The sequence below is a fragment of the Branchiostoma belcheri genome, unplaced genomic scaffold (assembly GCF_001625305.1).
Source record: "Branchiostoma belcheri isolate BF01 breed outbred unplaced genomic scaffold, Haploidv18h27 scaffold4, whole genome shotgun sequence".
NCBI classification, from domain to species: Eukaryota; Metazoa; Chordata; class Leptocardii; order Amphioxiformes; family Branchiostomatidae; genus Branchiostoma; species Branchiostoma belcheri.
In genome coordinates this window covers 7,587,274-7,603,526 of record NW_017804020.1, presented here as the reverse complement: position 1 = coordinate 7,603,526, position 16,253 = coordinate 7,587,274, and the positions used below count along the sequence as shown (strand labels likewise).

At 38.4% G+C, this 16,253-nt stretch overlaps 1 protein-coding gene across 1 annotated transcript in view; it reads left to right on the top strand.

The window, feature by feature from the left end:
• The window catches only part of LOC109477128 (uridine diphosphate glucose pyrophosphatase-like), a 52,556-nt gene that overhangs the window by 26,114 nt on the left and 10,189 nt on the right, over nt 1-16,253 (top strand). Inside the window, exon 4 of the mRNA XM_019778187.1 lies at nt 2,365-2,578. Coding sequence (XP_019633746.1) covers nt 2,365-2,578 — 214 coding nt within the window. The remainder of the gene's footprint in view (nt 1-2,364; nt 2,579-16,253) is intronic.

Sequence of the window (16,253 nt, the reverse complement as noted above, 5' to 3'; positions counted from 1 at the left end):
AGCTCCAATTTGCTACCCACGGATCGCAAATTGGAGATTCTATGGCCTTGGATCTTCTCTGGTATACTATCCCTTTATTTCGGCCAATTTCTACTATTTTTCCAGCGATCCGCGGTGCCTGGTAGAGGCCATGCTCCAACACTGGTAGTAACAGGAGTAGGTAACGCCCTTGAAACAGGAATATTTACGAAGGTAAATTATATTGTCTCAATAAATACTATTGCGTGCCAGTTCCGTTGCTAATCGTCTGGGTGACTGCATGCATTGGGATTTGAAGTCTTCCAACGTATGTTATGCAAGGCATGCATGCCGACTACTTGTTCTTCCATAGTAAGGCCACACCAATTTAATTTGTTGGTTGTCGGATTCGCCTCTTCGTTTTTTGCTGATTTGCAAAAAAAAAAAATTTATTCTGGTCCTGAATCAACTGAAAAATGCTCATGTTTTGCCCCCAACAGTTGAGGAAAGTCCTTTTCTTGCTAATTGTTACAGTTTTCCCATCTATCATTGCAGTGGTATCATTAAAAGTTCAAAATTCAATGTTTAAATTTTAACCCAGCCTTTTGTGTTGACTTCATGGCTCATTTCATAGCATTTAAGCCTGCCTAGACCTGTTTTTATTTATTTATTTTTTCGCCCTGTCGCTTCATATTTTTTCTGAAAAAATCCGAGGACCAACAAATTAAATTGGTGTGGCCTTACTCTTAAAATTCAAAAGTCCAACTTTTTAAATCCTATGTGCTAACGCTTGAACTGACAGGCATGTTCACCTTTATATGAGATGATATGAAGAACTGGTGTATTGTGTCACATGGCCTTATGATGATAGATGACAGTAATATTTTTAATGTGCGCGCTGTACACAAACCATAGATTTATGAATTAATCATGTAGATAAGCAACCTATTCACCAGTGTGAGCATGGCAGTAAGTTCTTGATGTACATAATTGCTTCACATTAGCTAGATTAAGCACCGTAAACGGATGGCATAGCAGGGCTCGATACACCTGTCTGGTGCAGGTACATCTTGTAATTTTCAATGATACCAGCACCAGTACAGGTATGCAGAAAAAAGTATTTAAAGGCATCTGTAACATAACAGTGAGGGGTTTATAGGCGCTACCAACAGATCCGGCAAAAGGGTCTAGACCTTTTTAGCGGAGAGGTTAGAGTGTCTGCCTGTGGACTGGTGCCCGGGTATGGTCGTGGGGGGAATCCAGCTCGGGACCAAGGGGTTTTTATCTGTTTCTACTGTCTCCTCCTGGTTTCTTACACATCCAATGCTATTTCAGGGCAGCAAAACTGGAAATATTGTGAATAAGACAATTTTTATGATATTGACACATACTGCTTCACAATAGCACATTTCAATCACCATTTCATACTTTGGGCTTCTAAACCTGCAAAAACAAGCCCCAAGATTAGTTCTTTATTTTCTGGGTGGTACCCTAAAATCAGCCCAGGGCCCTTCCAGTAACCATTTTCCGTTAGAATTTTGGGAATTTTTTGCTCCATGAGGTTCAATATATAATGTACATTGGAATAGTGTGGTTTCAACTCAAGTGTGTACTAGATAAGTAACTAGAATATTGACATTGAAAAATCGGGTTTCCAAGCCCTAAAAACTGCACTGAATGCCTTTAAAGCCCTGATGAAGCTAATATTGTAATCACAATAGGATAGGTCTCTAGAACACATAACACAGTTTCATACTGCACAGTTTCAACTAGCAACTGCAAGTTTATCTATTTTCTTAATTTTGCTGTTGAAGGAGAATGGAGTTTTTTTCGTAGTTGATACAGTTCTGTAATGCAGTGAAACTGCCACAAGCATCTGCATGGACAGCACTTAAATCAATGATGGAATGAAATCCTGGATGATTATCCTTCATAAACTTATCATTTCATACACTTGTGTGTTCCATGCCTACAGCTATATAATTCACATGAATGCCTACCATACGTACATTGCCAGAAGTACAACTTAGTAGTGGTACACACAAATTATTTTTACTGTACTTTGTACTTTTTATTTTTACCGAAGGAAAACATATTGTTTTGCTCAGTTTCCTCATTTTTCTACCTCCATGGTTTCCTCAAACACAAAAGGTCAATGACCTGAACCAGACGTCTATCACTATGGTAACTGGTGTTGGGTTACATCATGTTGTAATTTTATAACAGGAGGGATTCAGACTACAGTCACCACAATAAAGGTCATATACAGTGTATGAATGTATTTGAGGAAGAATTAACAGAGCAGACCATATGCGAAGGTAAACATTATGCATTTGCTTTGCAAATGTTATACCTTTCTAGTATACATTTTGAACAACTAAGAGTTAGTGTTCCCACTCCCTACAGCTATCTACATGAATACCTACCATAGACTTTATGGCAGCCCAGAAGAGAAGTCTGGTGTTCAGACCCTGCCAGGGTCCCAGGGTGTCACCTACGAGCTGTGTGCAGGGATTGTGGATAAAGACGTCAGTCTGAAGGAGATCGCCCAGTCAGAAATCCTGGAAGAAGTTGGCTTTCAAGTACCCCTGGAGAAGATAGAAGAAGTTACCTCGTACAGGTAAGCAAAATCAGTTTGGGACGTCTATAAGGTTTCTTTCATAGCCTTCTCTCTTAGGCCACACCAATTTAATTTCTTGGTTAACGGATTTTTGAAGAAAAACAATGGAGCGGGCGGGCGAAAAATAAAATAAAAATAAAAACAGGCCTAGGCATCCTATTATGGCCCAAAATGGTACAATAGGAGCCATGAAGTCAACACACCAGGCTGGTTCAAAATTTAAACAATGAATTTTGAACTTTTAATGATACCATTGCATTGAAAGATGGAACAACTGTAACAAATAGGATGAAAAGGACTGTCTTCAACTGTTCAGGGCAAAATATGAGCATTTTGCAGTTGATTCTGAATTTTTATTTTTATTTGCAAATCAGAAAAAAATGAAGCGGGTGAATCCGTTAACCAAGAAATTAAATTGGTGTGGCCTTATAATTAGAGAGGGTTCTCACCAGGATTTTTTCACAGCATAGGGGTCAGGTACAGAAGGGCAACTTTAATTTTGAGACACTAGTATTTCTTGCTTATTGAAGGACAAAACTACTGTCTTGGACATTTCCATGCAGAGAGACAGCAGTGGATAAAGACCAGGTGTTTGGGTGTGTGTGACAGGTGATAGATGATGTACAGGTGTCCCCTATTGTGTCTGATTTCACAGTTCTAGACTCCTTTGATACCTGTGTTTTTTTGTTGTTTTTTCGTTGTCATGTAAAATTTGATATTGTGTTTATCAAAACGGATTCAAAGGGAATTTGCTCTCAAGTCTTGCAACAAACAAATTGTACATTAATTGTACCTGCACCCCTCAGAACTTAGAAATTACAGATCATACTAAAAAAACTGCTCAGAAATTATTTTTGTTATTCCTTTATACAATGACTTTGTACTTCATAGATGTAGGTGGTAACAGTCAATGCAGCAAATAAAAATCCACTTTAAAGCTTATATATGCATGTACACCCAAATACCTGCACATCTCCAATTTTACCTGCACCAACCTGCATATTATGCAGGTGGTATTCAGATGTTCTTGAATCATCCAATGTACTGAATAGCAAAGTTCTTTTTATCACAACCATTTATTTTTCGAGCCAACGTTTCTATGACCTTCTGTCATCTTCATCAGGGTAATTCTGACTGGTTTACTGTGCACTGACACTAGATGTTACTTGGTGCATAGTGCACTAAAGGTGTTACACCTTTGCACCTTTTACACCTCTGCACTATGCACCAAGTAACATCTAGTGTCAGTGCACAGTAAACCAGTCAGAATTGCCCTGATGGAGATGACAGAAGGTCATAGAAACGTCGGCTTGAAAAATAAATGGTTGTGATAAAAAGAACTTTGCTATTCAGTCGTTTACCAACCTGATGAAATTATTTACGGATCATCCAATGTACTTAAAGCATAAGTACATGTAGAACACCTGTTACTAGTGTTAGTGGCCACCTGCTGAGCAAAAGAATGGGCGCCGTGCAGGCAGGTCGTGAGAAAGTAAAGGTTCAGGTTTGATCACTTGTGAACAGTCTCTGATTGTCTCCCCTTATACACCTACAATGTAAGACCCTTTATGTCATACCTGGGCTGCGATTACGTTTGATACGGGTGTTCCGGCCCGTGTGATAAGTAGCGGTACGGCCCGGGGGTTCTTGACGCGTACGGCCCGGGCTTTCTAATGTTCCATAGAACGATTCGAACGCGTTTCGCCCTAACTGCTTTCGAAAATTCGAACACAAAATTCGAACGTTGGAATTGATGTTGTTGCATTTTTGGGGTTTAGGCCACACCAATTTAATTTCTTGGTTAACGGATTTTTCTAGAAAAATAATGGAGCGGGCGGGCGAAAAAAAATAAAAATAAAAACAGGCCTAGGCATCGTATTATGGCCCAAAATGGTACGATAGGAACCATGAAGTCAACACACCAGGCAAGTTCAAAATTTTAACAATGAATTTTGAACTTTTAATGATACTATTGCATTGAAAGATGGAATAACTGTAACAACTAGGATGAAAAGGTCTGTTTTCTACTGTTCAGGGCAAAATATGAGCATTTTGCAGTTGATTAAAGGATTTTTATTTTTATTTGCAAATCAGAAAAAAATGAAGCGGCGAATCCTTAACCAAGAAATTAAATTGGTGTGGCCTTAGTGACAACATATTTTTGCTCATTTTGCATCGAAAGGCGTGTGTTTTTGGGTGAGTATGACATAAATAAAATACAACACGGTGTATTCCGCATCACCCTTGGTCCCTTCGGCCGTCGGGCGATCTTGAATCAAAGCCATTTGTACAATTATTGAGTCAGCATTTGAGAATGTATGAACCTTGTTTTTCAGCTCGCCTTGTTTTTTTTCGCCCACTTGCATTACATTTGGAGTCTGTGGAGGATGTCATTCATAAAATTTACTTGCTGTGGCCTTATCTCGCCTCAGCATGCCCTTGATTTAGTTCACCACAGTTCATGCATGCTACTGTGGGTAAACAAGTGTGATGCATTGTGAGGAAACTGATAATCAGTGACAAGCTGTCAGGCTTGACGTCTTTCACGTACAGCTTTAAAGGCTTTAGATATCTGCTGATGCTGGCATTGACTTAGGCCATGAGATTGCGTTATCACGTTGTACCTTACCTTTTACAACAGCCACTCCTGCGAAAGCTGTCAGCTGGCATCATTGTTACCCGGCACTTATCGGGAGTCGACATTGTGTAGCAAGGCGTTTAAAGTGCCGTTATCTGGCTGATTAAGCTGAGACTGATAACTCTTCTGAAGTGCTATTGTTGCCACATTCCAATATGATAAGGGACCGAATCTACAAAGTGGCTTGGTAGCAGCATATTTTGTTTTTAGACATGTGTAAAATAAACTAGAATTAGTAGAAAGGCCGACATTTGCTCGGGAGCAAATGCAGCACATGGCTTCACCACATCCCCCATAACAAAAATGGATATATAACATCCGTGTCCATGATATCACCAGGGTCCATAATATCGCCACCTTGAGAAAAAGTGTGCTTAAAGATATTTTTACTACAACATACAACATATGTACATTTGAGATGTGAAGGAGTGCATACCAAAAGTATGTTGCAGTAAAAATATCTTAAAGCACACTATTTCTCAAGGTGGCGATATGGACCCTGGTGATGTTATGGACACGGATGTTATACTGCTCACGCACAAATGGACTGTTCCTAAATCAACCCTGTCCAACTTGTAAAGTGTTCCAATAGTCTATACCCCCATGCAGCAATGGAATCTTCCAACGCCTTCTGCTGTCGGAACATGTCGGTACATTGTAACTGTGTAAATGATATGATTATGACTCGATTTATACGCGGACAAAAACGTGGTGGTAAAAAAACTGCACACACACCTGATATGTGAGGTAAAAATGTCACTGATGGAAAACACTTGTTTCATTAGGATGGTTCTACATGTATTTACATGTATGGGCATTAACCCAAAAAAGATGTCTCGGGGAGTTTTGGAGGCTATTTAAAACACTTCATGTATGAAATCAGATGAAAATGTACAGAGAAATGTCAGTAAATGCCAATAATCATATTTACTCATCTAGAATATTTCTAATTTTGCCTTCCTGAAATTACATTGGATGACTTAAACTTGCTAATACACCATTGAACATTGCTGATTCTACGTACAAGGATCCCCCCATGCAGACCCTTTCTGACATGACTGAGAAATAAATGGTTTCCAAGTCAAGATGTTTTAATGTCAAATGCTGTAAGCATCTTCAGTTCTGTGGTGAATGCATGTGGGGAGGGGGGCACATGGAACAATTTATGTCAAACAAAAAAACATTGTCCAGCAGTCGAGGCAAACTGGCTGGTTTCTCCATGATTTCTCATTAGTTATTATTAATAATCAACATGGCCGAAAATGATGTGGTCACCATGGGCAGGTATCAGGCCTTGAGCGGACCCAACTTAGGGCAGTCGTGTTTGCGTTGGCCAGGTGGTCACCTTGGACAGGTTGCTTAACCCTTGTCCTGCGGGGCCCATATATATATGGGTTGCACATACAGTACCATCTATATAGTGCCCTGTATATGTGCGATTTGGGGGTGTTTCTCGTGCAACGCATCACACCGCAGCGAAACGCAACGAATGCGAAAGTAACTGCGCCACCGCAGGGCAAAAAAGTCAAGGGTCTGTAACCTGATTAAGACATGAAATTATTTGAAAATATTGTGTAAAAATTGCCAGCAGGACAAGGGTTAATGCTTGTGTCAATGGGGAAAATTTTTGGGACCAAGAAAAAGCGGTCACCATGGACAGGTGGCCTGCTTGAAGAGGTGGTCTCCTTGGCAGGTTTGACTGTATACAGCATATTGTTAATTAATAACATCCACGTGTCAGAAAAATAATAGAATCATTGTTATAGTTACTGTACTTTTCTTAAGAAAATTTTGTGCACCCAATTTTTCAGGTTGCGTGCACCAGTGCACCTATTCCCAAAAATGAATTTTCAAGCCCTGTAATGTATTTTCTCTGGCTTTAACATAGAAGAACTTTATTGCACGACAATTGTACAGGGTACATTGTATGGCAAATACTAGTAGGTAACAATAAGTAGCATAGTAAAATAGATAGGTATAGAATAAAACTTAACAACTTATATATAGAAAAGAAATAATCAAAAGTTAGCTTAGGCTTTACAATCAGGCGGAGTTATCTATGGGTACATGTGAAAGCAAATCAGTATTCATATAACAAGGCCCATGTGTCTGTATATTCATGATGTATTTCTTTAGAAATAACAGGGCCAGTTCCAGATCTGCATAACGCAATTACAATTTAGTGTCAGGCTTTTGTTTGACAGGAACATAAATCTTGTCTTATTAACATGATTACTGAAATAGTTGATGCCACGGACCCATTTATTATTGATTGCAGTCATAATACAAATGCCACTCATCAAATATAAACATTTTTTCTCTTAATCAATCTTTATTTGCAAATTCATGCCCGAAGGCTAATTGCAAAGGAAGCATAGACATTAACGTTAAAAAATGGTAAATTTTATGTGAAAAATGACCTGCCTATTTTTGCCATGTATGACAGGGCTCGAAATACACCTTAGTGCACCCAAATTTGGTGCTGTGCACCCAATCTTTTTATGTGGGTGCATCACTGCACCCAAATATTTTTGTAGGTTTAGGCCACACCAATTTAATTTCTTGGTTAATGGATTTTTCTAGAATAATAATGGAGCGAGCGGGCAAAAAAAAAATAAAAAAAACAGGCCTCGGGATCCTATTATTGCCCAAAATGGTACGACAGGATCCATGAAGTCAACACACCAGACTGGTTCAAAATTTAAACAATGAATTTTGAACTTTTAATGATACCACTGTATTGAAAGATGGAATAACTGTAACGACTAGGAAGAAAAGGACTGTTTTCAACTGTTCAGGGCAAAATATGACCATTTTGCAGTTGATTCTGAATTTTTATTTTTATTTTCAAATCAGAAAAAAACGAAGCTGGCGAATCCGTTAACCAAGAAATTAAATTGGTGTGGCCTTACGTATGATGTTAAATGTATTGTAGTATACAGCATATACTTAACATCTGAGTTTTAGAAAAATAATGAAATCATTGTTATAACACTTTCTTAAGAAATAAAACATAATTAGTTTTTGCTGACATTCTTATCTTATCTTATATGGTGCACCCAAAAAGTTTTTTGCGCACCCAATTTTTCACCTATTCTCAAAAATGAATTTCGGGCCCTGTATGATGTTTCTATGTACTGTCCACAGTGGGATTTGACTTCTTCTTTGGAGACAGTAGTTTATGAATAGTCCCACGTTTTAACTGTAAGTGGGTTTTGTGATCTTAGTTGTTTTTTTGGTGGTCTTCTAGATAATAAAATCTCTGGAAGATAACTGGTTAACTGTCACAGTTCAAGAAGTCTGTTTCTTGCAGCTTCATAATGACAGCATTTACAGATCAACTCGTTTTCCACTGCATCCGTTTTACTATACAATCAACTTTATTGCTCAACAACTGTAGCTGGTACAATGTATGGCAAAGAAACAACAATGGTACATACACAAACTAATACTAAAATATGATTCTTACGAGCTAATCTATTGTGTTTTCTTAGGAATAACATTTTGTAATTCAGGGTTCAGGGGATATATCAACTATTTACAATATGGTGTTGCTTTTGTAGTGATTCAAATATGAATTTTCCAACGTACACTGATAACTGAGTAGGACATGAAAGGAGCATATTAAAGATATCTGATTTTGAGTGAGGTAGTGTAACATTAGTTTTGGAAGCTATGGATTGCATCAACTTTTGTCTGTAGTCTCTCTTGAATGATATTAAATGATATTCAAAGAAGAGTGGCCCTCTTTGGTAAACTGGTGACATTTGTAGACATGACAAAAGGATTTTAACTGACAGATCAAATCGCTGCCGTCATTATTCTAACTCCCCTGGCTTTTCCTACAAACAAGCTGATGAAGGCTAACAACGTATCGCATTAGCATAAATTAGAATTTTTGTAATCTTCTTGATTAGGAGATAGTGAAAATGATGATTGCAGTGGGAGGTAAGGCCACACCAATTTCATTTGTTGGTTTGCGGATTTTTTTCAGAAAAAATATGAAGCGACAGGGCGAAAAAATAAAAACAGGTCTAGGTGTCCTATTATAGCCCCAAACGCTACAAAAGAAGCCATGAAATCAACACAAAAGGGTCGGTTATTATTTAAAAGATAAATTTTGAACTTTTAATCAAACCACTACATTGATTGATGGAAAAACTGTAACAATTAGGAAGAAAAGGACTTTCCTAAACTGTTGGGGGCAAAATATGAGCATTTTTGAGTTGATTCAGAACCAGAATCTTTTTTTTTTTTTTTTGCAAATCAGAAAAGAATGAAGAGGCAAATCCGAGAAGCAATTTCTTGGTTAATGGATTCGCCCGCTTCATTTTTTTCTGATTTGCAAATAAAATAAAAATTCAGAATCAACTGCAAAATGCTCATATTTTGCCCTGCTCATATTTTGCCCTGAACAGTTGAAAACAGTCCTTTTCTTCCTAGTTGTTACAGTTATCTTTCAATGCAGTGGTATCATTAAAAGTTCAAAATTCATTGTTTAAATTTTCAACCAGCCTGGTGTGTTGACTTCATGGCTCCTATCATACCATTTTGGGCCATAATAGGATGCCTAGGCCTGTTTTTATTTTTTACTTTTTTCGCCCGCCCGCTTCATTATTTTTCTAGAAAAATCCGTTAACCAACAAATTAAATTGGTGTGGCCTAAGTATCCACTGTTCTGGCAGATGTGCCCGTGGATGAGTGTTCTGGGTAGAGAGAAGAATCCCCTATAGACTCGGCCAATAGCAGGTGGTGATTGAATGAAGTGACAAGCTGTTGCGAGGGTCAATGGAACTCATAATTGCGGCGTTTACGAGTTGTTCTCCGGTGAGCCGCACATGTCATCTACGCAGCACCTGTTGCCTCCTTTATGATCCCCTCAGAGATGGAGGGACTTAATGATTGTGTACTTGTGTGTAATTTGTTTGCAATCCATCCAGGGACCATTGTGGACGTCTTTAGTTTCACCTTTGCCAACTACAATAAGGCAACAACAATTTAATCAATTGGTTCTTTGATTTGTCAGCCTCATTTTTTTCTGCTGATTTGCAAGAAAAAATATGAAAAATTATGAAAATATGTTGTTCCTATCTGGACTTATTGGCTTTTAAACATTTCGCCAGAAAGTGCCCTGCAGTTCCAGATGAAGCTGCTAGGGGGACCAAACTCACACCACTTATTCCTGACAGGAAAAGCAAACTGTCACCAAAACATCAAGACCATAGCATGTTCAGGACAAAAGATACAAAAACCGGAAGTTCTGCTGCAGTACCAAGGTCATCCACCAGGAGGCCCATATTTGACCTTGACGTTTGTGTTCCTAAGACTTACCAACATACCAAATATCATCCTAATCCATAAAGGCGTTCTGAAGTTATGCTGACCACAAAGTTGCGGAAACACACACAGACAGACAGACACACACACACACAGACATACATACATACAGACAGACACACGCAAAACAATACCTCCATTTTTCATGGTAACAAAGGAGTACTTAGTACTATGCGGTAGTAGGTATGGAGTAGTGCCAGTCAAATGGTAAGTGAAGAAGAAAGGAGGAAAATGGGTATTACTAAGAAAAGATGTGTGTGAGTGCAATTTGTGTTTTAATTCAGCGAAAAAAGTCCTAATTTGTAAAATTTACTCTGAGGTTGTGATAAGCTTTTAGTGGTCAGCTGTCCAACTTTTTTTGTTACAAATGTGTTTGCTGGACAAACTTTTTTTTTCTGCTCAAGGCATTAGCCCCACAAAATAACGTTGCATGAGATGCAACCAAAAATGTCTGAAGAGAAACACTTGATTGAAAAATTTATTTCCCTTTTCTGAAGAAGCAAGCATTGCTTTGTAACGTAATGTCAATAAAATATTAAAAATAAGAAGCAAGCAGTAAGAGCTCTTATTTTAAGTTTCTGTTGAGCAGAAGTCCAGATGTTTTCATTCCCTCACCTTTGTACTTCCATTATTAGGCCACACCAAGTAAATTTTATGGATGACGTCCTTTGGAGACCCTAAATCTAATGCAAGAGGGCAAAAAAAAAACAAGAAGGGCCCTAAAAACAAGATGCCTAGGTTAGAAATATACTAAGAGACGACAAATGTTAGGACACAAATTGAATGAGGTGACACAGTGTAACAAGCAAGAAGTCTTTTATTCATCATCAACACAGTAATAAATCAGGTGGAACAGCAGTTGTTGTCGTCCTGTCCTGTTTTCGCGTTACGGGTTTCACATCAATCGGATGATTTGCGGCACTGTCGTGACTCTTTGGTCATAGTTACAGCATGGTTACAGGAAGCGGAATTTCTTTTTTTTTTTTATAGGAACAGGCCAAAATCAATGCGCGCGCGGACGTCATCCATAAGATTTACTTGGTGTGGCCATACTGCTCCATACAACTGTACCTAAGCTATATGTACCTTTTGGTGCAATGTAAATGCGTACATAGGTTAGTGCGGTCGACCCTTACAATAAGCACTATGTGATTGTGGTCCAGAGGTTATCTCTTTACACTAACAAACACAGACAATATTGTTACGGAGGAGACACTCACACATAGTGGCTCCTTCAGACCAGTTGTGGCTGACGTGTTGGCACATGTACAGGTACAGTTTGTTTTTCCCACTGACGGGTATGTACTCGGTACAGGGAGGGTGGCGCCTGGGTTGTCTGAGAGCCATGTACGAGGGCCTGCATGCCCTTTTCCGTTAACCGTTATGGGCTATTTTAATTCACCATTAATTGTTGCCAGCCCGCTCTAGTTCAACGTTAAGCGTTATCGGCAAATTCATCGTGAAGCGTTATTCGTGGTTCTAATTCTACGTAGCGCGTTATTTGTCATCCTAAATTCAGCGTTAAGCGTTACTGAATAATTCTTACTTACGCCTAAACTTCAAAATGCCTCTCAAAATTCAGGAAAATGCGTCATTGAAGTTTTAAAAATACAAAACTTCCCGGGGTAGAATACCCCCGGACCCCCCTACATGTTATACTTAATTTTGTCAGTGATCACTTTTTCTCACAAATTCACATACCAAATCTAGTGCAGCTCGAATAAAAATGCCTGTCAATTTACCGTTAAGCATTGCCGACCGTCCTGAATTTGTCATTAAGCGTTATCGGCCCTGCTGAATTTACCGTTAACTGTTGCCAGGACCCCTCATGCAGACCCTCATGTACAACATGTACACTCAGTCATGAGAACCTCCAAATGTCATATCTTAGACCATGGGAGAAATGTACAGAAGTGTGCCACTTTTCCAATGCAACTTTAAGTAAGGCCACACCAATTTAATTTCTTGGTTAACGGATTCACCGCTTCATTTTTTTCTGATTTGCAAATAAAAATAAAAATCCAGAATCAACTGCAAAATGCTCATATTGTGCCCTGAACAGTTGAAAACAGTCCTTTTCATCCTAGTTGTTACAGTTATTCCATCTTTCAATGCAATGGTATCATTAAAAGTTCAAAATTCATTGTTTAAATTTTGAACCAGCCTGGTGTGTTGACTTCATGGCTCCTATCGTACCATTTTGGGCAATAATAGGATGCCTAGGCCTGTTTTTATTTTTTTTTTTTTCGCCCGCCCGCTCCATTATTTTTCTAGAAAAATCCGTTAACCAAGAAATTAAATTGGTGTGGCCTAAAGCACATATGATAGGCTTACTTCTGATGCCCATAGCCAAGGGGGGTCAGAAGAATACTAGTAGATGAAATTTATTGTATGATTGTCAGCTTTAGTGTTGCAGTTCTCTGAAATCCATACTAACCAAAAGTGTTGCAATCACAAATGCAGGGCTCCAAATTCATTTTTGGGAATAGGTGCACTAGTGCACCCAACCTAAAGAATTAGGTGTACAAAAAAATTTTGGGGTGCGCCATATGAAACAAAACCTAATTGCAGGTCTTACTGCTCCTCCTCTGAGCTTGAATCTAAAATGAGAGCTAACTTCAAAATATTAAACCATTACTACAGCAAAGATTTTATTATATTTCTGATACTTAGAGACCAAGAATATCTGGTATACAATTATACATTTCTAATGTTACAAATTCCTACAAAAATATTTGGGTGCACCAGTGCACCCACAGAAAAAAATTGGGTGCACAGCTCCAAATTTGGGTGCACGAGGGTGCACATGCACCCAGTATTTCGAGCCCTGCAAATGGAATATTTAAGTTAGATACTCATATGGTCGTGTCACGTTAAAACGAAAACAATATTCTTCATTTTAAGCCTTTCTCTGATGAAAGTCTTGTTGACATCCTTGAAACGTTGACAGGTCGTTCTTAGATCATTGTTCTCCGCTGGTTGTTGTCGATATCAAATTTATTCATTGTCTGCAGAGGAGCCTTGAGATTGTTTACAGGTGAGTTGGAATGATGACCTTTTGCTTTGTTTTTGTTTGATAAGGCCACACCAATTTAATTCCTTGGTTAACGGATTTTTCTAGAAAAATAATGGAGCGGGCGGGCGAAAAAATAAATAAATAAAAATAGGCCTAGGCATCCTATAATGGCCCAAAATGGTACGATAGGAGCCATGAAGTCAACACACCAGGCTGGTTCAAAATTTAAACAATGAATTTTAAACTTTTAATAATACTATTATTTGCATTGAAAGATGGAATAACTGTAACAACTAGGAAGAAAAGGACTGTTTTGTACTGTTCAGGGCAAAATATGAGCATTTTGCAGTTGATTTTGAATTTTTATTTTTATTTCAGTGGTCGAAATACTTTTTTTCAGTGCTCTGCAATATTGCAGAAGAGTCAAAATTTCGTCCTGCAATTTGGAAATACTTTCTGCAAATACACAAGCCCCCATATTACAACCTTCTGAAACAAATAATGCCTATTTTTACATCATATATATATAACGGTATAGCTTTGTAAATCTGTAGCATTACTGAAATTCTTCAAAATATCACTCTTTTAAATATGTTCGGACCGCAAAATTTTATCGGTCCGGTCCAAAAAAAACGAAACGTCGGTGGACCGGTTTTTTTGACCGGAACAAAAATCCATATTTGTTGTTACTGAATAACTGATGATCACTACATACAAAGAAGCCTGCCAGGAAAATGAAAATCCAGCCTTCAAATAAAAGAAGTTTACCTTAGTCTCCGTCTCTCTCATTTTGCAACAATATTTTCCCGTATTTTGGTACCGATAGTCATCTAGAAATCTTAAAGGACAAGTCTACGGGCCGTGCTTGGTTCGGATCGAGCCGAAAATCACTGATTTTACATCATATTGTCACAATGTGATGCACATAAATAATTCACTCGAAATGAGAAATTACCGCCCAACAAAACGGACCATTAGGTTCCCAGTGCTGTATTTCTCTTTTGTTCATGTGATCAACTTGTTTTACTTTGCTTGAATCGTGCAAATACCTAGGAAAAACATCGAAATTTCGGCAAATTACGCCGAGGCGAGTGTGGTTTTTCGGAGGAGCCATGTTTCCTTTGCCGTGTTGCCTGCTGGGAAATGCTCAGCGAAAACTGCCGAAAATTGCCGAGGCAGTTGTCGGGTCCTCCCGGGAGACGAAATCTAACATCGGAAAATGGCGAGTGCCCATATTTGGTTATCGTCGCCTTTCGTCGCCTTGTCGAAATCGTTCTACTTTGACCCCAAATTCCCTTATATGGGACCATTACAGTCTGCTGGAAAACGCCGGCAGGTTCGTGCGGCGCAGGTTTTCGATCTATTCACGGCGCCACTGCTTTGCTAATTGAAAACTATTGAATCCGGAGCCTATTTTTTCCTTCTGCAAAATTGCAGATTGTAAGATTTTTTCTTCTGCAATCTTGAAAATCTATCTGCAAATTGCAGACTGCAGACGGGTATTTCGAACACTGCATTTGCAAATCAGAAAAAAATGAAGCGGGCGAATCCGTTAACCAAGAAATTAAATTGGTGTGGCCTAAGGCCATGTTGATTTGATTATATGGATGACATCTGTGCCCGCATGAATTTTCGACCGTCTCCAAAAAAAAGTTTTCAACCCTACATTCAATCATACAAGCAGCTAAATGAGAAAATATTTGCCGTAAATTGCAACATTGAAATATTGGAAAACGGAAAAGAAGAAAATGATTGTGAAGTAATGAAAATGAAGAGTCTGTTTTTTCGGCATACTAGTACCATACTCTTGTGTGTTTACTTAGTCATTGGTCCTACCTTTATGACCACATAGATTTCAACTTTTTTTGTGCCAAACTTTGTTTATTCACATGCTCGCATCATTTTTGGGGTTCCCAGAGGATATCATCCATATTTTCAAATCATCATGGGCCGGCTAAGTTGTTCTTGTGTACGTGAAGAAAAGGCCATATTGTGGGTAAAAATAAGTGGGTGTGAGTAGTCCTTGGCATTTTATTACCTAGCATCTTCATATACAAACTGAAAATATGAAATATAAAAATATATACAATCCTACGGTTTACTTAAACATTTTATTTGTAACAATATTGGGCTTGAATAGCTACATGTACATGTAGTAGTGGCATGATGCTTACACTGGGTGCCATGATCAGAATCTGATGTGAAACATCCAAGGGTCGACATGTACATGCCTTTTTCTGAATGATAGGGAGCACACCATTTCAGTCTGATTTAGTACTATGTTTTGGACATGGGACTTTGGGAGGAAATACTTCTTGAAGCAGTGTTAGAAAAAACCCATCTGCAGTCTGCATTTTGCAGGGACGTTTCCAATATTACAGAAGAAAAATTTTGAAGAATGAAAAAATCAAGCTAGGGGTTCAATGGTGTTTAGGAGCTTCGGTGTTTACTACGGACTCTATAATATACATTAATTTTGCATGTACAAAACGTTTGAATTTTGTATATGCCATGGGTTTAGATCTGGACTTCTAATTGTGTATTTGCAGAAAGTATTTCTGAATTGCAGAACAAAATTTTGACATTCTGCAATATTGCGGAACACTGAAAAAAGTATTTCTACCACTTGCAGTCAAATAAAGATGGACAACAACAAAACAGAATGGGACACAATCAAATAAAAA